This window comes from Somniosus microcephalus, chromosome 8 (assembly GCF_052327205.1).
Source record: "Somniosus microcephalus isolate GS21.2 chromosome 8, FLI_Smic_1.0, whole genome shotgun sequence".
Taxonomy (NCBI): Eukaryota; Metazoa; Chordata; class Chondrichthyes; order Squaliformes; family Somniosidae; genus Somniosus; species Somniosus microcephalus.
In genome coordinates this window covers 3,330,110-3,349,643 of record NC_140994.1, presented here as the reverse complement: position 1 = coordinate 3,349,643, position 19,534 = coordinate 3,330,110, and the positions used below count along the sequence as shown (strand labels likewise).

Sequence of the window (19,534 nt, the reverse complement as noted above, 5' to 3'; positions counted from 1 at the left end):
ATCTAACCCCGTGCTGTACCTGCCCTGGGAGTGTTTGATGGGACAGTGTAGAGGGAGCTTTACTCTCTATCTAACCCGTGCTGTACCTGCCGTGGGAGTGTTTGATGGGATAGTGTAGAGGGAGCTTTACTCTGTTTCTAACCCATGCTGTATCTGCCGTGGGAGTGTTTGATGGGACAGTGTAGAGGGAGCTTTACTCTATCTAACCCGTGCTGTATCTGCCTTGGGAGAGTTTGATGGGGACAGTGTAGAGGGAGCTTTGTGATGAACTGAGGACTTCAATGGGCAATCCTCTGTTGCAGTTGAAAGGAATTTCGCAGCATCCTGCCGTGGTGCAGTTTGTGGCACCGGATGTTGCTGTGGGATCGCTGACCGGCACCTCGCAGCTGCTTCTCATTCCCGTCGCATCCCATCTAAACGACACATTCCACTTCGACTCGGAGAAGCTCTCCGTGGGGCAGACCATCTCCGTGATGCTGCGGACCGGGGGCACGGAGCATCGTGGGATCCCACTGGCCGCGCGTGGTCCCACCAAAGGCCGGAGAGCGAAGCGAGAGCGCAAGCTGTCGGAGGGAGGGGAGGAGTCACTGCCCGAGGTTCAGCACACCCTGTGCATCGGGGATGTGGTCAGCGGGACTGTGAAATCTGTGCGGACGACCTGCCTGCTGATCGCGTTACAAGGCGGCGTGACTGGGTTCGTTCACGCCTCGGAGATCCTCGACCAGGTTCCCGAGGGCTCCATCCCAACGTCCAGGCCGAAAATCGGCGATGCCGTGACAGCAAAGATCATCGGAGGCAAAGAAGCAAAGTCCCACAGGTAGGCGCTGTTAAACCGCACTGAGCCGTGGCGAGTTGCAGAGGTCTGCGGCTTGGTGGGAATGCTGTGTGTGGGGACATGGAGACTCCAGTACCTCTTCCCTGGCACCAGGGAAAGCTTCACCAAGCGGCTCCAGTGGTAGCAAGCTGCGACTAGTGGTTTTTGTTGTATTGCGGGCTCGGGATATGGGCCACACCAGCGAAGCAGCGTTTATTGCCCATCCCTCGTTACCCTGAGGGCATCAAGACTCAACGCACGGTGTGGGACTGAAGGCCTGACCGGGTAGCGAGTGGCGGATTATCTTCTGAAGAAGGGCATTGAACTAAGAACTTGCATTTCTATGATGCCTGTCATGACGTCCCAAAGAGCTTTACAGCCAATCAAGCACTTTTGGAGTATCGTCACTGTTGTAATGTAGAGATACGGCAGCCAATTTGCACACAGCAAGCTCCCATAAACAGCAATGTGATAATGACCAGCTAATCTGTTTTAGTGATGTTGGTTGAGGGATAAATATTGGCCCCAGGACACCGGGGAGAACTCGCCTGCTGCTCCTAGAACAGTGGCCTTGGGATATTTTCCGTCCACCTGAGAGAGCAGATGAGCCCTCGGTGTAATGTCTCACCCTCCGACAGTGCAGCACTCCCTCAGTACCGCACTGGGAGTGAACCAGTTGAGTTTCTGTCACCATTGACCATTTTCACGGGTCATTTTTTCTGGTGTCAGCCCACAAACCACCAGATTTACTCGATTTTGCATCTTGCTGTGCTGGGATTTGAACTCCCGACCTCCTGAGTCCAGCCCTGTAACTAGGCTTTCGTGCATTACAAAGTGCGGGGTCACCGCGCGTCTCGACACTGTCGAGCCCTGCGTTGGGACTCCCAGGCCGCGGAGGAGCGTGCATTCGATCAGCAATTCTACAGAAACCCGAATGAGCGATGTTTGGTGACTTGTGACGATACAGGGACAATTTTATTCCAAGTTTCTTGTTGCACCTTGTTTTCCGTCACGGACTAATATGGGTTTCTTTGCCTCCCTTTGGTGCCAGGTTTTTGCCGATCACGCACCCGAACTTCGCGATGACTATACCGGAGTTAACACTGCGACCAAGGTGAGGCGCGGCATTGTAACAAGTGGTGGAGTGTACCGCCCCAGGACACGTAAAGCTTGGAGCACGGTGCACAGGTCTGGTCTCCATATTATAGAAAGGATATCGAGGCACTGGAGAAGATGCAAAAAAGATTTACAAGGATGATACCAGAAATGCGAGGGTATACCCGTCGGGAAAGGATGAACAGGCTGGCTCTCTCTTCTCTGGAAAAGAGAAGGCTGAGGGGTGACCTGATAGAGGTCTTTAAAATTATGAAGGGGTTTGATAGGGTAGACGTAGAGAAGATGTTTCCACTCATGGGGGAGACCAGAACTAGGGGCCATCAATATAAGATAGTCGCTAATAAATCCAATAGGGAATTCAGGAGAAACTTCTTTACCCAGAGAGTGGTGAGAATGTGGAACTCGCTACCACAGGGAGTGGTTGAAGCGAATAGTATAGATGGGATTTAAGGGAAAGCTGGATAAACACATGAGGGAGAAAGGAATAGAAGGATATGTTGATAGGGTGAGATGAAGAGGGGAGGGAGGAGGCTCGTGTGGAGCATGAACACCAGCACGGGCCTGTGGGGCCGAATGGCCTGTTTCTGTGCTGTACATTCTATGTAAAAGCTTAAAACGCCAGGATGGTCGATGGCTGAGAGTTTATAGAACAAGGAACTGGGCCACCCAGACCACGAAGGTCTCTGTTAGGAGATGAATTGCGCCGCTCCCGTGAAGGGTGAGCTGGGGATTGGGTCGGGCTCGGCTGTGATGCCCGAGTTGAATAGCCTGTCGACGCTCGCTGTCAATGCTTGCTCTTTAAACAGATGCCAAGCAGGACGGACCCCGGCATGGAGGGTGGAGAAGGGAGAGTAAATTGATCAAACTGAGGGGCTCCTATGAAGTTTTAAACCCCCGGAGCAAATCCCCCGATTCAGGTTCCAGCCTGTAACTCTCTCTGCCTGTTCTGGGTTCATTTTCCCCGAAAGATTGGTTGAAAGTTTTTTTTTATGGAGTTGGGATCTAATGCTGAATGTGTGCACCTTGTTCCATCACCTTCATGCTCACCGCCCTCTTCCTTCCACAGCAAGCTGTCGGGGGAATGTGCAGTTGTGCTCGAGGGTGAGCAGCTCACTGACCGGCTCAAATCCTTCACACCTGGCCAAGTGCTGACCTGTTACGTGTTCAAGGTACTGCGGCTTGCACGTCTTTCCATCATTCCGTCCTGGGGGGGGGGTGGGCGGTGGAGGCGGGCGGTCACTCGGGAGCGGGGGGACGGGCGGTCACTTATTGGGGTGGGGGGGCCGCTGATTATGAACCCTCCGTGTTCTCTCTCTGATTTCAGTGAAGTGTCCACTCGAATGTTAAAAACACCTGGCGCTACAGTTATGTCGTCCTTCCGGACTCGGGCTGTGTCCCGAGAGCGAGTATATTGAGTGGCACAGCACCAGGGTGATGGGTGGTGAGGGTTTGCATGTGCGGTGCTGCTGGAGGTGCTGTTTGCTCACTGGGGCATCAGTTTAGCCAGAGTGGAAGGAGGCTGGCAGGGGAGGGGCGTGCGGGGCATTTGGATTTGCCCAGTTAAAGTATAGCTCGAGAGGTGCCGCGTTCAGGCCTGGACTCGTGGCCCTGTGTTCAAGGCTGTAATATAATCTCTCGGTTTAGTACAAGCTATTTAACTTCACCAGCGCAAGAACTCCCTCGGTTTAACTTGCCCCCTCACAGCGACCCGCCCTTCCCCTAAGCTCTGGTCATTGCTCCATGTGACTGGCTCTCTCGCCTGTTCTGCCGCGTGATCTGCCCTCACTCGATCTCCCTGTCATTCTCTGCACTCTGTTTTCTGCAGCGGGACTCTCTTCTCTCACCAGCTTTTAACCTCTCTCTCTCCTGTCTCCAGTACAACTGTGCCAAGCAATGTATGGACGTGGATGTGACTCCTGACGTTCGTGGAAAGATCGAGCTGCTGCTGCTGTCTCCCAATCTCAAAGTGAGTGTCATCGCAAGCAGTTCGCCGTGGCTCAGTGGGTAGCACTCTCGCCTTGGGGCCAGAAGGACATGGGTTCAGGTCCCACTTGAATACACAATCCCTGACCCTCCCGGTGCAGTACTGAGGAAGCACTGCACTGTCGGAGGTGCCGCCTTTTGGATGAGACGTTAAACCGAGGCCCCATCTGCCCCCTCAGGTGGACATAAAAGAGTCCATGGCACTATTCTGAAAAGAGCAGGGGAATCTCCCCGGTGTCCTGGGCCAATATTTATCCCTCAACCAACATCACTAAAACAGATTATCTGCTCATCAACTCATTGCTGTTTTTGGGGCCTTGCTGTGTGCAAATTGGCTGCTGCGTTTCCCACATTACAACAGTGACTCCACTTCAAAAGGCACTTCATTGGCTGTAAAGCGCTTTGGGACGTCCTGAGGTCGTGAGAGGCTCTTTTCTGGCCTCCCGGCCCGTCAATCTGGCTTTGCCTACTGAACTCCCAGTGGTGGATCGGAATACAACGCTCTGTGATTTAGGAATATAGAAATTGCTGGATGGAAATAGTCCATCTAGATCGTCTTCTGCCATCCTGGGAGTCGATGATCCAACGATAATGGAGTTGGTGACCAATCACAGCGATCAATCTCTGCCAAAGAGTCCACAACAGACCCAGACGTGAGACGAGGAAAACCCCCGAGTGGTCCAAAGTGTCCTGTTCCTCCCGAGCTCGCTGCACTCGCCACACGTCATGTCTCCAATTACTCCCATCCTGACATTTGAGCTTCAGATTTATGGTAGGCAGTTAGCTCACATCTGGAGTCATTCAGAAGTGGCCGCCCCCGCGAGCAACTGGAGCTCCCTGTCCCCCTCCCCTCCCTTGGAGACCCTTCAAAACCCACACGGCTCTCCTGGGAGGAGCCCACACCTGAGCCAGGGTGAGACCAGCTCTCCGAGCCGCTGATCCAAGGTTAATGTGAACAAACGTTAGCAGCTTTGGAGCTGTGTGTGTTTTTAATTTATCTTCGAGCCAGTAATTGTAAAAGGAAAGTTAAATGATGCCCTGCCGACACTGTTCTGTCTGAGAATGGGCCGAGTGCGCCTGGCGGAAGTGCCTGGGATTGGCAGGTGGAACCTGACGACTGGTATAGAATGATACAGCACAGAAGGAGGCCATTCGGCCCATCGTGCCTGTGCCGGCTCTTTGAAAGAGCTCCCCAATTAGTCCCACTCCCCCTGCTCTTTCCCCGTAGCCCTGCACATTTTTCCTTTTTAAGTATTTACCCAATTTCCTTTTCAAAGTTATTATTGAATGTTTCCACCGCCCTTTCAGGCAGTGCATTCCAGATCATCATAACTCGCTGGGTAAAAAAAAAATTAAATAAATCTCATCTCCCCCTCTGGCCCTTTGCCAATCACCTTCAATCTGTGTCCTCTGGTTACTGACCCTCCTGCCAATGGGAACAGTTTCTCCCTATCTACTGTATCAAAACCAATCATAATTTTGAACACCTCTATTAAATCTCTTAACCTTCTCTGGTAACAGTGAGTCATTTCATCACTGGCTGGAGGTGAAGCTGGTTCTCTGAGCCCAGTAACCCCAGCAGCATGGTCTGGGTCTCCCATGGTTCGTACTAACCGTGCTGCTATTGGCCTTTTGAACAAGCTGACCATTTCATCCCAGTCGGAGTGGGGGGCTCGTGTTTGGCATTTTATAAACTTTTTCTAAAAAGTTTTACCCCTCTTTTTTTTCCTTAATTCAGAGCTTGAAACAGCCCGAGAAAGAGTTCCGACCCGGTCAGGCCTTGACGGCGACGGTGATCGGCCCAGACTCCACGGAGACCCGCCTCTGCCTCTCGCTCACGGGTAAGATGGAGCTCGAAGGGCATGTGGTGGGGAGGGGAGGTGTCGATCTGCTGGCAGCTACTCTCGTTTATTTAATAACTTACACTGAGCGAAATGCCCCATGGCGGGACAGTGAACAGCAACTGGGACGGATGTTTGGCGGGGGTGGGGGCACAAGCAGACGGGTCCGGAAGGGGATTTTGCCGGTGGGGAGCAGTGGTATGGTGGAGGGGTTTGGGGGCGAGAGACCCGGAGGACAGGACGTGCTGGCTGATGGTGCTGGTAGAACAAAGAGAGGAGCACAACGCAGGCTGGAGGGCCGAAGATTGGAGCTGGGACACAGGGCGGGAGGGAGGGAGGGAGGGAGCAGCAGAACGGAGGTCCAGCCAGAACATCGAGGTGTTCTGAAGTCCGTATACGGTGAGGGACCGGGAGTCCTCAAAGGCCAACTCAGACCCGTGGGGCTGGGGGATGAGCGGGGCGGGTTCCAGGGGCAGGGGAGGGGGCAGCGGGCGGGGCGGGTTCCAGGGGGCAGCGGGCGGGTTGCAGGGGCAGGGGGCAGCGAGCGGGGGGGGCAGGGGGCAGCAAGCGGGGGCAGCGGGCGGGGTGGGGGCAGCGGGCGGGGCGGGTTGCAGGGGGCAGCGAGCAGGCGGGTTGAGATTTGTCCAGGATAGACTCTGTCCAGACGAGCCTGCAGAGACCAAGCCTTGCGGTAAACTTTTAGCTTCTGTGTGAACTCTGAAACCTTCACTGGGTCCTGGCTCGGCCTCTGTGAGCCGGCGATTCCCTGCTGAGAAGAGGCAGATTGAAAATACTCGCTGGATTATTTTGGGATGCAATTTGCTGCAGCCCTGTTACAATATTTGTACTTTATTAAACTATCTTACTCACATTCTCACTCATGTTCCCTGAAACTCTCCCCCCAGGTGCATGCTCCCTGGATGAAGGTTCGATGACTCTGGGCACCATCAGAAAGATCAGCCCACACGTTGGAGTCGTCATCGGCCTCCCCTTTGGACTGACCGGCCGAGCGGGCCTGTGTGACCTGGCGGATTCATACTGCGAGTCACCGCTGGAGGGGCTCACCCTGGGCCGCATAGTCAGGTCAGTGTTGGAGCTCTGGACCGTGTAACGGGCAGTATTCTCACTGCAAGGCTAGCCCGCACTCTGCTATACCTACCCGTTACTGCGCTGCTAGACTGTGCGAGTGTTGCATTGCCCATCAGCCGTGGCTCAGTGGGTGGCTCTCTCACCTCTGAGTCAGAAGGTCGTAGGTTCCAGACCCACTCCAGGGACTTGAGCACAAAATCTCGGCTGACATTTCAGTGCAGTACTGAGGGAGCGCTGTAGAAACATAGAAGATAGGAGCAGGAGTCGGCCATTCGGCCCTTCGAGCCTGCTCCGCCATTCAATGAGATCATGGCTGATCTGCCTCAACTCCATTCACCGGCCCTATCGCCATATCCCTTGATGCCCTTACTAGTCAGAAATCTATCGACTTCTGTTTTGAATATACCCAATGACTGAGCCTCCACAGCCCCCTGGGGTAGAGAATTCCAAAGATTCACCACCCTCTGTGTGAAGAAATTTCTCCTCATCTCAGTCCTGAATGGCCGACTCTTTATCCTGAGGCTGTGGCCCCTGGTTCTAGACTAAACTATTTCGAAGAGGAGCAGGGGAGTTCTCCTTGGTGTCCTGGCCAATATTTAGCCCTTAATTAACATCACTAAAACAGATTTTCTCATTGTTATTTGTGGAGCTTGCTGTGCGCACATTAGCTTCAAGGGTAATTCCGGGCTGTGAAGTACTTTGGGGTGCCAGGAGGACGTGAAGGGCGCTATATAAATGCAGGTTCCACCTTGTTAAGGAACTGACGCCCTGTGCCAGCTCTGCAGTTCTGCGGAGTTGCCAGCAGATGTCACTGCCGCACTCTGTTTCCTGACTGATTTGGAAACCTCACTGGTTGTGAAAGTGAACGCCTCAAACCTATTCTGATCCAAATAAAAACACCGAGATTGTTGGAGAAACACAGCGGGTCAGTCGGCCTCTGACCAGATGAAAGACAGACAACCGGTGTGTGTGTAACCCTCCCTCCGAACCCTGTCCTCCCGCCTCCTCACAGTCTCTGATCCGTCGGCAGTTCTGTGATTTGCCTCCGACCTGAATCTGTTTGCGTTTGGCCTCTTGTTCCGGCCTCTGTCTCACCGGCTCTGTGTTTTGTGGTTCTGTAGGTGCTGTGTTATTTCCAAGGATGGGGATCAGTTGGGAGTTTCCCTCAGGAACTCGAGGTGAGCATTTCTCGATAAAGATCATTTTTGCGGAGCAACTGCATAAGTGAATTAGGGCTATTCAACCTTGAGATGGGATGTCTCAGAGAGAGGGGGAGGGGTGGGGACCCAACATTACTATCCAAGATGCTCAGTGGGGTAGAGAAAGTAAACCCGGGGCACCGTTTAATTCAAACAGATATTTTGATTTTAAAATTCTCATCCTTTGTTTTCAAATCCCTCCATGGCCTCGCCCCTCCCTATCTCTCTAACCTCCTCCAGCCCCACAACCCCTCCAAGATCTTCGCGCTCCTCCAATTCTGGCCTCTTGCGCATCCCCGATTTTAATCGCTCCACTATTGGCGGCCGTGCCTTCAGCTGCCTGGGTCCGAAGCTCTGGAAATCCCGAGCTCCGGAATCCCCTCACTAAACCTCTCCACCTCGCTCTCCTCCTTTACAGAAGCTCCTTAAAACCTACCTCTTTTGACCAAGCTTTTGTTCACCTGTCTGAATATCTCCTTATGTGGCTCGGTGTCAAATTTTGTTTTGTAACGCTGCTGTGAAGCACCATGGGACATTTTACTACGTTACTGGCGCTGTATAAATGCAAGTTGTTATACCAGGACGCTCAGGTCTTACAAATTTCAAGCCTGCTCTAGATATCCTTCCAGGTTCAGTGTCATCGGTCTCTCCTGCAAGCGGCCCCGTGTCCCCTATGGTCTGGAGTGTACCTTCACTGTCCAATTTCCAGTTAATCTGTTATAACTCAGGCCCTCGCCAGGCAATGGCCTTGGTTACAGCTGTGCTAGTCTAATTGTTTAAATCACTCTTGTTAAACCACAAACTGTTTCATCAAATCGCTGTTAGATCCATAAGGAAGGAATAGCCAGCTGAAAATCCCTCAAATAGTGTGTGGAATTTCAACTGACCCAGCCCTTCTTTCCAGTCAAATGCTAATTACACAGAATGTCCAGCACAGAAACAGGCCATTCGGCCCCACAGGCCCGTGCTGGTGTTTGTGCTCCACACGACCCTCCTCCCACCCTCTTCATCTCACCCTATCACCATGTCCTTCTATTCCTTTCTCCCTCGTGTTTATCCAGCTTCCCCTTAAATGCATCTGTGCTCTTCGCCTCAACCACTCCCTGTGGGAGCGAGTTCCACATTCTCACCACTCTCTGGGGAAAGAAGTTTCTCCTGAATTCCCAATTGGATTTATTAGTGACTCTCTTATATTTATGGCCCGAGTTCTGGTCTCCCCACAAGTGGAAACATCTTCTCTACCCTATCAAACCCTCTCATTATTTTAAAGACCTCTATCCGGTCACCCCTCAGCCTTCTCTTTTCTAGAGAAGAGCCCCAGCCTGTTCGGCCTTTCCTGAAGGGTATACTCTCTCAGTTCTGGGATCATCCTTGTAAATCTTCTCTGCACCCTCTCCGGTGCTTCGGTATCCTTTTTATAATGTGGAGACTAGAGCTGTACGCAGTGCTCCCAGTGTGGTCTGACCAAGCTTCGTGGAGACTAGAGCTGTACGCAGTGCTCCCAGTGTGGTCTGACCAAGCTTCGTGGAGACTAGAGCTGTACGCAGTGCTCCCAGTGCGGCCTGACCAAGCTTCGTGGAGACTAGAGCTGTACGCAGTGCTCCCAGTGTGGTCTGACCAAGCTTCGTGGAGACTAGAGCTGTACGCAGTGCTCCCAGTGTGGTCTGACCAAGCTTCGTGGAGACTAGAGCTGTACGCAGTGCTCCCAGTGTGGTCTGACCAAGGTTCAAGACCATTATCCTTTTTATAATGTGGAGACTAGAGCTGTGCGTAGTGCTCCCAGTGTGGTCTGACCAAGGTTCGTGGAGACTAGAGCTGTACGCAGTGCTCCCAGTGTGGTCTGACCAAGGTTCAAGACCATTATCTTTTTTATAATGTGGAGACTAGAGCTGTACGCAGTGCTCCCAGTGTGGTCTGACCAAGGTTCAAGACCATTATCTTTTTTATAATGTGGAGACTAGAGCTGTGCGTAGTGCTCCCAGTGTGGTCTGACCAAGGTTCGTGGAGACTAGAGCTGTACGCAGTGCTCCCAGTGTGGTCTGACCAAGGTTCAAGACCATTATCTTTTTTATAATGTGGAGACTAGAGCTGTACGCAGTGCTCCCAGTGTGGTCTGACCAAGGTTCAAGACCATTATCCTTTTTATAATGTGGAGACTAGAGCTGTACGCAGTGCTCCCAGTGTGGTCTGACCAAGGTTAGAGACCATTATCCTTTTTATAATGTGGAGACTAGAGCTGTACGCAGTGCTCCCAGTGTGGTCTGACCAAGGTTCGAGACCATTATCCTTTTTATAATGTGGAGACTAGAGCTGTACGCAGTGCTCCCAGTGTGGTCTGACCAAGGTTAGAGACCATTATCTTTTTTATAATGTGGAGACTAGAGCTGTACGCAGTGCTCCCAGTGTGGTCTGACCAAGGTTCGAGACAGGTTTAGCATAACTTCTCTGCTTTATTGCCTGTGCTTAGACGAGATCCTGTTTGAGAGTTGTCGTGCTGCTGTCGTTTTCTGGGTTTTTGGATTGCCTTCCAGACTGATGTCTGTCTGTGTGATTCCACTCTAGCGTGTACCCTGAAAGTGCGTCTTCAGTGCGTGACCCGGAGATTGCATCGATCAGGCACCTTCGGAAGGGGCAGCTCCTGAGGGGTTACATAAAGGCTGTCGGGGAGCCTGGAGTCTTTGTCAGGTGAGCATGCCATGGTGGTGGTGGTGTGAGAAGTCGGTCGTGAACTGGTGTGACAGCGAGCCAGTGATGGCAAGTGTGGCAGTGTGTGAGCTGAGTGCACACACCCCATGTACCGTATACCAGGCTCTCAACTCTGGGCCATTGTGGCATTGAATGGACGCTTGATACCACACGCCTGTTCTGGATCACTGTCGGCCCCGTGCACGCAGACGTGCACATGTACACTCGCTCGCGCGCGCACACACACACACCTGTTGTTCTGTGTGAGTCTGCGCTCTTCTGTTGCTGTAGGGAGAGGGGGTGCCAATTGGTGTTCCCTGTACTTTTTGGGGCCGTGTGGCCCCTTTAACAGGCTGCGTGATCCATTCAAAGTGCCGCACATGCGCGGTTTTTCTATTTAAAAGCCGGCTGCGCGGGGCCCCTTGGAGCGCTGCGCGGGACCCCTGGAGCGCTGCGCAGCCACGCAGCTTAAAGGGAGCATTGGTGCCAAACCTCTGATGGAAGTTTGGGGGGTGGGGGGGTTTGGTCAATTGACTTGCCCCGGGGTGACGGCCCACAGGAGGGCGGCTAGTCAGCAAGGAGTGATGGGCCGAGGCATTGAACAAAGGGAGGAAGAAACCTACACGTGGGAAGGGTGTGGATGTTACAGTGACGGGTTGGTTAGTGAATAGGGAAGGACTATTTCCTCTCTCAGTCAGAGAATGAGACTATTAGTGACGATCTTATATTTATGGCCCCTAGTTCTGGTCTCTCCCACAAGTTTTTTTAATATTCGTTCCTGGGATGTGGGCGTCGCCGGCGAGGCCAGCATTTATTGCCCATCCCTAATTGCCCTTGAGGTGGTGGTGAGCCACCTTGAACCACTGCAGAAACATCTTCTCTATGTCTACCCTGTCAAACCCTTTCATAATTTTAAAGACCTCGATCCGGTCACCCCTCAGCCTTCTCTTTTCTAGAGAAAAGAGCCCCCGCCTGATCAGTCTTTCCTGGTAGTTATAACCTCTCGGTTCTGGTATCATTCCTGTAAATCTGTTTTGCACCTTCTCCAGTGCCTCGGTATCCTTTTTATAATATGGAGACCAGAACTGTGCACGTTGCTCCCAGTGCGGTCTAACCAAGGTTCGATACCAGTTTAACATCACTTCTCTGCTTTACAATTCCATCCCTCTAGAAATGAGCCCCAGGGCTGGGTTTGATGTTTTATGGCCTCATTAACCTGTGTCACTACTTTTAGTGATTTGTGTCTCTGTACCCCCAGATCCCTCTGCTCCTTTACCCCATTTAAACTCTGCTTTTCCAGGGAGTGTGTGGCCTCCTTATTCCTCCTACCAGAACGCACCACCTCGCACTGATCTATATTGAAATTAATTTGCTAATTACACGAAGGGAAGTAGCGCTTTGTTCCAGCAGCCTGCGGTTTGAAGCTTCCCCATTGTGTGTGTGGGGCGTGGGGGGGAGCGGGTTTAATCAGGCCACACGGGCCGTCCCGTGAGCCTCGCTGCGCTGAAGTGCGGAGATGGGGAGTGGGAGTATTTCAGCCTATGATCTTTGTGTTTCAGCCTCTCTGCCTCGGTGTCGGGTCGTGTCCAGTACCAGCGCGTCACTGATTACTTCGTCAAGGATCACGAGCTCTACCTGACAAACATCCCGAAAGGAAAGCTAGTGACCGTCAAAGTAGTGAGGTAGGAGACTGCTGGCGAGGATGGGGGCAGCAGAGCGGGAGGGAAGCAGCGTCTTAATTGGGATCGGGAGGGGTGATGGCTCGACTTGGTTACATTTCTGAGACCTCCACGTTGATGAGTAGATAAATTCATGACTTGATCCATATGTGTCAGAAGGATCCCAGGCTTGATGCTGACTCCGTGCTATCGCGACCTGGGCAGTGGTGGAAGTGCTATCTGTGACATCGGCATCGACCACTGACTCCTGATGTGGGGGGGTGGGCGTCCCAAGTGCTGTGGGGACGGGATCGGGCTCCACAGTCTGAGGCGCTGACGACAACTCGCCACCTGACCTCACCCCTGAAGGATGACCACTCGGCCAGTGCAGCCGAGAGTGACCAGCGCCCGTGCCCTGTGAGAGGCAGCCCTTCGCTGCAGGAGGGAGGATAACCAAAGGGACTCCTAGAATGAGACAGCACAGCAGGCCATTCGGCCCATCGTACCTGTGCCAGCTCTCTGAACGAGCTCTGCAATTAGTCCCACTCCCTCCTGCTCTTTCCCCACAGCGCTGCAAATGTTTCCTTTTCAAGTATTTATCCAATTCCCTTTTGAAAGTTACTATTGAACATAACACAAGAAATAGGAGCAGGAGTCAGCCATTCGGCCCCTCCAGCCTGCTCCGCCATTCAATAAGATCATGGCTGATCCTCGACCTCCTCCACTTTCCTGCACTATCCCCATATCCTCTGGTTCCTTTCGTATCCAAAAGTCTATCGCTCTCTGTCTTGAATATACTTAATGACTGAGTCTCCACAGCCCTCTGGGGCAGAGAATTGTGGCCCCTACTCCCCAGCCAGGGGAGCCTCAACATCTACCCTATCAAGCCCCTTAAGAATTTTATACATTTCAATGAGATCACCTTTTATTCTTCTAAGCTCTAGGGAATTTAGGCCTAGCCTACTCAGTCTCTCCTCATAGAACAATCCCCCCATCCCAGGAATCAATCTAGTGAACCGAACCTTCGTTGCACTCCCTCTAAGGCAAGTACTGTATATTGTTCCTTAGGTAGTGGGACCAATCTGCTTCCACCTTTCGGGCAGTGCATTCCAGCTCATCATACCTCGCTGCGTAAAAGAAATCCTCATCTTCCGCCACCCCTCGGGTTCTTTGCCAATTATCTTAACTCTCTGCCCTCTGGTTACCGACCCTCCTGCCATTGGAAACAGTTTCCCCTTATTTACTTTAACAAACCCCTCATGATTTTGAACACTTCTATTAAATCTCCTGTTAACTTTCTCTGCTCTAAGGAGAACAACCCCAGTTGCTCCAGCCTCTCCACATTCCTGAAGTCCCTCATCCCTGGAACCATTCCAGTAAATCGCCTCTGCACCCTCTCCAAGGCCCATTAAGAAACCGAAGGAGTTTTCTTTACCAGGCAAGGCTTCATGGCATTGCTTTATTTGCCTGGTGAGAGATTTGCTGTGTTGGGAGGGTTTACTGCCTGTGATGGGGATCTTTTGCTGGCTGCACAGTGACCAGTTCTGTGCTTTTAAAAATTCCTTTGCAGTGTGAATAACGAGAAAGGCCACGTGGAGCTTTCACTCCTCCTGCGGGACACTGGGAAACCAGATGTACTCCCAGAGTCACTCGGCCTGTTTCCCAAAGAGTCCAAGGAGCTGAATGAAGCCGTGGGGGAGGTCACCAAGACCGGCAAACGCAAGCGGGGAGATTCCAAGAGCGAGCAGGTAGGGGAAGCTCGATGCTGAATCGCTCACTAGTTGTGTGTATTTATTTTTTCCTAGTTGAATTCATTCACTGGATGTGGGCGTCACTGGCAAGGCCAGCATTTATTGCCCATCCCTAATTGCCCTTGAGAAGGTGGTGGTGAGCCGCCTTCTTGAACCGCTGCAGTCCGTGTGGTGAAGGTGCTCCCACAGCGCTGTTAGGGAGGGAGTTCCAGGAATTTGACCCAGCGACGATTGAAGGACTCCCCCTTCGCCCTTCTCCCACACTGAGTGTACTAATCCAGTGGATGGCTCCATCATGCAATCAGGAGGGGCTGAGACTTCACCGACGCTCTATGCCGAGCGAGCTGGGGGTGGTCCTGGGCTGGTGGGGGTGGTCGATGGGATTCACCCTGGGGCCCTGCTTCTAACCATTATCCAGTGACTCGTACTGGAAGTGTGTGTGTGGATGTTGCAGGAGGACAGGGTCAGAACTAGGGGGTATAGACCCAAGATAAGGGGTCGGCCATTTAAGACTGAGATGAGGAGGAATTTCTTCACTCAGAGGATTGTGAATCTTTGGAATTCTCTGCCCCAGAGGGCTGTGGATGCTGAATCTTTGAGAATATTCAAGGCTGAGATCAATAGATTTTTGGACTCTCGGGGAATCAGGAGATATGGGGACTGGGCAGGTAGGTGGAGTTGAAGTAGAAGATCAGCCATGATCTTACTGATGGTGGAGCAGGCTCGAGCGGCCGTATGGCCGACTCCTGCTCCGAATTCTTATGTTCTTATGACTTGCTGGTGAGGTCCCCTGTTGACACTCAGTCAGGTGCTGGCATCGCTGCCAGGATTGTGCAGCAAGTGGAATCTGAATCTGCCAATTCGGGGATTGTAATTTTCCAAACACTTTCTTAAAAGGGATAATTAACCCATGACTGACTTCATTCATCATTAACTTCAGTGTGTGTACTTGAGAGCATTGGTCGCATCCTTTCTGCTCCATATTTCCATTCCGTTATAACTAAACATTTTAATTACTTTAGGCTGTAAAACTCTGTTTAATAATCCGTCCATCCGTCCAAAGTGGGTAGTATTATAGTGAGACTCCGGTGTTTCAGGGAGCAGGTTACTGGAAGGATGGGTGAATGTTAATCCCGGGTCAGCCAATCCAGCGAGGGGCTGGTCTTTGGTTACAGAATGCAGCTTCCACACTGTGGGAGATAAGATCATCTTACAGACAGGTAACCGAGGGCATTGTGACAGAATGGGCACCAGTTAGAGATGAGGGAGGTCGGGGAACTGTTTCAACCAAAGAGCAATCAAGTTGCGGAATAAGTTACCCGGGGAAGGAAATTGAAGCGACAATGTAACTGGGGTCAGGGGACAATAGGAGTTGTTTCTGGCAGGAGATGGGTTGGGGGATGTGGGGAGTAGGTGGGGTTGGGGGATACGGGGAGTGGGTGGGTCGGTGGGGTTGGGAGATATGGGGAGAAGGTGGGTGGGGTTGGGGGATACAGGGAGTGGGTGGGTGGGGATGTGGGGAGTGGGTGGGGTTGGGGATGTGGGGAGTGGGTGGGTGGGGTTGGGGGATACGGGGAGTGAGTGGGTGGGGTTGGGGGATACGGGGAGTGGGTGGTTGGGGGATGTGGGGAGTGGGTGGGTGGGGTTGGGGGATACGGGGAGTGAGTGGGTGGGGTTGGGGGATACGGGGAGTGGGTGGTTGGGGGATGTGGGGAGTGGGTGGGTGGGGTTGGGGGATACGGGGAGTGGGTGGGGTTGGGGATGTGGGGAGTGGCTGGGGTTGGATGTGGGTGGGTGGGGTTGGGGGATATGGGGAGAAGGTGGGTAGGTGGGGTTGGGGATATGGGGAGAAGGTGGGTAGGTGGGGTTGGATATGGGGAGAAGGTGGGTAGGTGGGGTTCAGGGATATGGGGAGAGGGTGGGTGGGGCTGGGGGATATGGGGAGTAGGTGGGGTTGGGGATATGGGGAGAAGGTGGGTAGGTGGGGTTGGGGAGAAGGTGGGTAGGTGGGGTTGAGGGATATGGGGAGAAGGTGAGTGAGTGGGGCTGGGGGATGTGGGGCGAAGGTGGGTAGGTGGGGTTGGGGGAGAAGGTGGGTTGGGGGATATGGGGAGTGGGTGGGGTTGGGGGATATGGGGAGAAGGTGGGTGGGTGGGGTTGGGGGATATGGGGAGTGGGTGGGGTTGGGGGATATGGGGAGTGGGTGGGGTTGGGGGATATGGGGAGTGGGTGGGGTTGGGGGATATGGGGAGTGGGTGGGGTTGGGGGATATGGGGAGAAGGTGGGGTTGGGGGATATGGGGAGTGGGTGGGTGGGGTTGGGGATGTGGGGAGTGGCTGGGTGGGTGGGGTTGGGGATGTGGGGAGTGGGTGGGTGGGGTTGGGGGTATGGGGAGTGGGTGGGTGGGGTTGGGGATGTGGGGAGTGGCTGGGTGGGGGTGGGGAGTGGCTGGGGTTGGGGATGTGGGGAGTGGCTGGGTGGGTGGGGATGTGGGGAGTGGCTGGGTGGGGTTGGGGGTATGCTGGGTGGGTGGGGTTGGGGATGTGGGTGGGTGGGGTTGGGGATGTGGGGAGTGGCTGGGTGGGGTTGGGGGTTACTGGGAGTGGCTGGGTGGGGTAGGGGAGTGGGTGGGTGGGGTTGGGGATGTGGGGAGTGGCTGGGTGGGGTTGGGGGGTAGGGGAGTGGGTGGGGTTGGGGATGTGGGGAGTGGCTGGGTGGGGATAGGGGGGTGGGGTTGGGGATGTGGGGAGTGGCTAGGTGGGTGGGGAGTGGCTGGGTGGGGTTGGGGGGTAGGGGAGTGGCTGGGTGGGGTTACGGGGAGTGGGTGGGTGGGGTTGGGGATGTGAGGAGTGGCTGGGTGGGTGGGGTTGGGGGGTAGGGGAGTGGGTGGGTGGGGTTGGGGATGTGGGGAGTGGGTGGGGTTGGGGGTTACGGGGAGTGGGTGGGTGGGGTTGGGGATGTGGGGAGTGGCTGTGTGGGTGGGGTATGGGGAGTGGGTGGGTGATCTTGGCTGTAAAGACTAGCTGTTCCCTCAATTCCATTCCATCCCCTCCTGCGGCCTGTCACTCTGGGTGATCTCGCTGCCTGATGAGCTATTTTTTATGTATTTTAATATCTCCCATTAGCTGTCCTCCAAAAAAATGAAAATAAGGAAGAAACAGAAAAATTCTGAGGAGAGCGACAGCGGAGTGGAGGTATACTGTCGCGAGGCGGAGAGCGATACTGATGTCAAGGTGAGTGTCACAGGGTTAGTAATCCTTGCGCCAGGCTGAATGGAGTTTAACTTCCCGGGGCTCGGGCTCGGTCCTGGAACACTCCAATCCCATCAGCTCCTGACCATATGACGGCCCTCGCATGCGATTCCCTTGGATTGATTCCCCTCCTCTCCTGTAGGTGCCGCCTCTCGCTGATTCCCACTACTCCAGTGGCAGCTGCTCTTGCATTTATATAGCGCCTTTCGGTGTGTCCGGAGTGCTTTACATCCAAATTAAATACTTTTGAAGTGTAATCACTGTTATATCACAGCCAAAATGTGCACAGCAAGATCCCACAGACAGCAATGTGACGACGACCAGATCATCTGTTTGTGATGTTGGTTGAAGGATAAATATTGGCCAGGGCACCGAGGAGAGCGCCCCCTGCTCCTCTTCAAAATAGTGCCCTGAGAGGGCAGACGGGGCCTCGAATTAACGTCTCATTCGAAAGACGGCAGCTCCGACTGTGCGGCACTGCCTCAGTACTGCCCCTCCGACAGTGCGGCGCTCCCTCAGTACTGCCCCCTGACGGTGCGGCGCTCCCTCAGTACTGCCCCTCCGACGGTGCGGCACTGCCTCAGTACTGCCCCTCCGACTGTGCGGCGCTGCCTCAGTACTGCCCCTCCGACAGTGCGGCGCTGCCTCAGTACTGCCCCTCCGACAGTGCATCGCTCCCTCAGTACTGCCCCTCCGACAGTGCGGCGCTCCCTCAGTACTGCCCCTCCGACGGTGCGGCGCTCCCTCAGTACTGCCCCTCCGACGGTGCGGCGCTCCCTCAGTACTGCCCCTCCGACGGTGCGGCGCTCCCTCAGTACTGCCCCTCCGACGGTGCGGCGCTCCCTCAGTACTGCCCCTCCGACGGTGCGGCGCTCCCTCAGTACTGCCCCTCCGACGGTGCGGCGCTCCCTCAGTACTGCCCCTCCGACGGTGCGGCGCTCCCTCAGTACTGCCCCTCCGACGGTGCGGCGCTCCCTCAGTACTGCCCCTCCGACGGTGCGGCGCTCCCTCAGTACTGCCCCTCCGACGGTGCGGCGCTCCCTCAGTACTGCCCCTCCGACGGTGCGGCGCTCCCTCAGTACTGCCCCTCCGACGGTGCGGCGCTCCCTCAGTACTGCACTGGAGTGTCGGTCTGAATTATGTGCACATGTCTCGAGTGCAGCTTAAACCCACGACCTTCTGACTCTGAGGCGAGAGCGTCTCCCACTGGGCCACGGCTGTAGCTGTGCCCCGAGTGACTATTCTTCATGTGAGAGCTCGGAGTGTCAGGTGGGATGGGGCCTTTGTGTGATGCCCCTCACAGTCAGTGTACTCTGTCACTGGACATCAATCAGAGCAGGAAGCCTGGCTGCGTTGCCCCTCCCTATCGCAGGGCAGCGTCCAGTTATATCGCCCAGTCTACCTCCCGCAGATTGGGTGCTGAACCTGGTGCCTTCTAATCTATTTGTCTCTATTCCACGGGTCATTAAGAAGTTTTTGTACCTTGTCTTATTGCCGGCGAGCAGATAACAGCCACTCCTTCCTCCCCCATCAATTCTCCCAACAGCAACAGCAGAAGCCCGTCAAACCCAAGGTCCCCAGACTGCAGGTGTCCAGTGGCTTTTCATGGGACGTGAGTTTAAACACCCTCACTCCTGCAATACGGAGACGGGAAGATGAGAGCTCGGATAGTGAGGAAGAGGAGAGCGGAGACACCAAGGTAAGAGAGTTCTGCTTGTCGCACTAACAACTGTTTCCTAACGCTCGTGCTTTGCTGATTCACACGCGGGCTCTGACAACCTCTGGGGAAAGGAGGAGGTGGTCTAATAAAATTAAATCATCCCGTGGGTGTGGGAGAAGCACGCTCTGCCCTTCTGCTTAACAGGGAGAAGTTCCTTCTGTGGATAGTTTTATTTTTAATAAAAAAGGAACATGGACAGTGGGAGGAAGAGCAGGAGGAGAGGGGCTGCAGTGGGCAAGGGGGGTTTGGAGGGGAGGGAGTGGTGGGCGGGGGGAGGGGGCGGCGGGGGAGTGGGAGGGGGGTGGGAGGGGAGGGGGGCGGGGGAGTGGGCGGGACGGTGGGCAGGGGGCGGGGAGGGGGCGGGGGGTAGGAATGCAGGGGAGCCGGGACACAGCATCAGTTTTGGGATAAAACAAAAAGGAAAATA

General features: G+C 54.1%; 1 protein-coding gene across 2 annotated transcripts in view; it reads left to right on the top strand.

Moving 5' to 3' along the window:
* The window catches only part of pdcd11 (programmed cell death 11), a 65,782-nt gene that overhangs the window by 34,725 nt on the left and 11,523 nt on the right, over positions 1 to 19,534 (top strand). For both annotated transcript variants that reach the window (XM_085994140.1, XM_085994139.1), the window contains exons 21-32: positions 303 to 817; positions 1,866 to 1,928; positions 2,997 to 3,099; positions 3,807 to 3,896; positions 5,652 to 5,754; positions 6,660 to 6,837; positions 7,965 to 8,021; positions 10,605 to 10,727; positions 12,287 to 12,409; positions 13,956 to 14,133; positions 17,262 to 17,369; positions 18,934 to 19,086. In XM_085994140.1, coding sequence (XP_085850266.1) covers positions 303 to 817; positions 1,866 to 1,928; positions 2,997 to 3,099; positions 3,807 to 3,896; positions 5,652 to 5,754; positions 6,660 to 6,837; positions 7,965 to 8,021; positions 10,605 to 10,727; positions 12,287 to 12,409; positions 13,956 to 14,133; positions 17,262 to 17,369; positions 18,934 to 19,086 — 1,794 coding nt within the window. The remainder of the gene's footprint in view (positions 1 to 302; positions 818 to 1,865; positions 1,929 to 2,996; positions 3,100 to 3,806; positions 3,897 to 5,651; positions 5,755 to 6,659; positions 6,838 to 7,964; positions 8,022 to 10,604; positions 10,728 to 12,286; positions 12,410 to 13,955; positions 14,134 to 17,261; positions 17,370 to 18,933; positions 19,087 to 19,534) is intronic.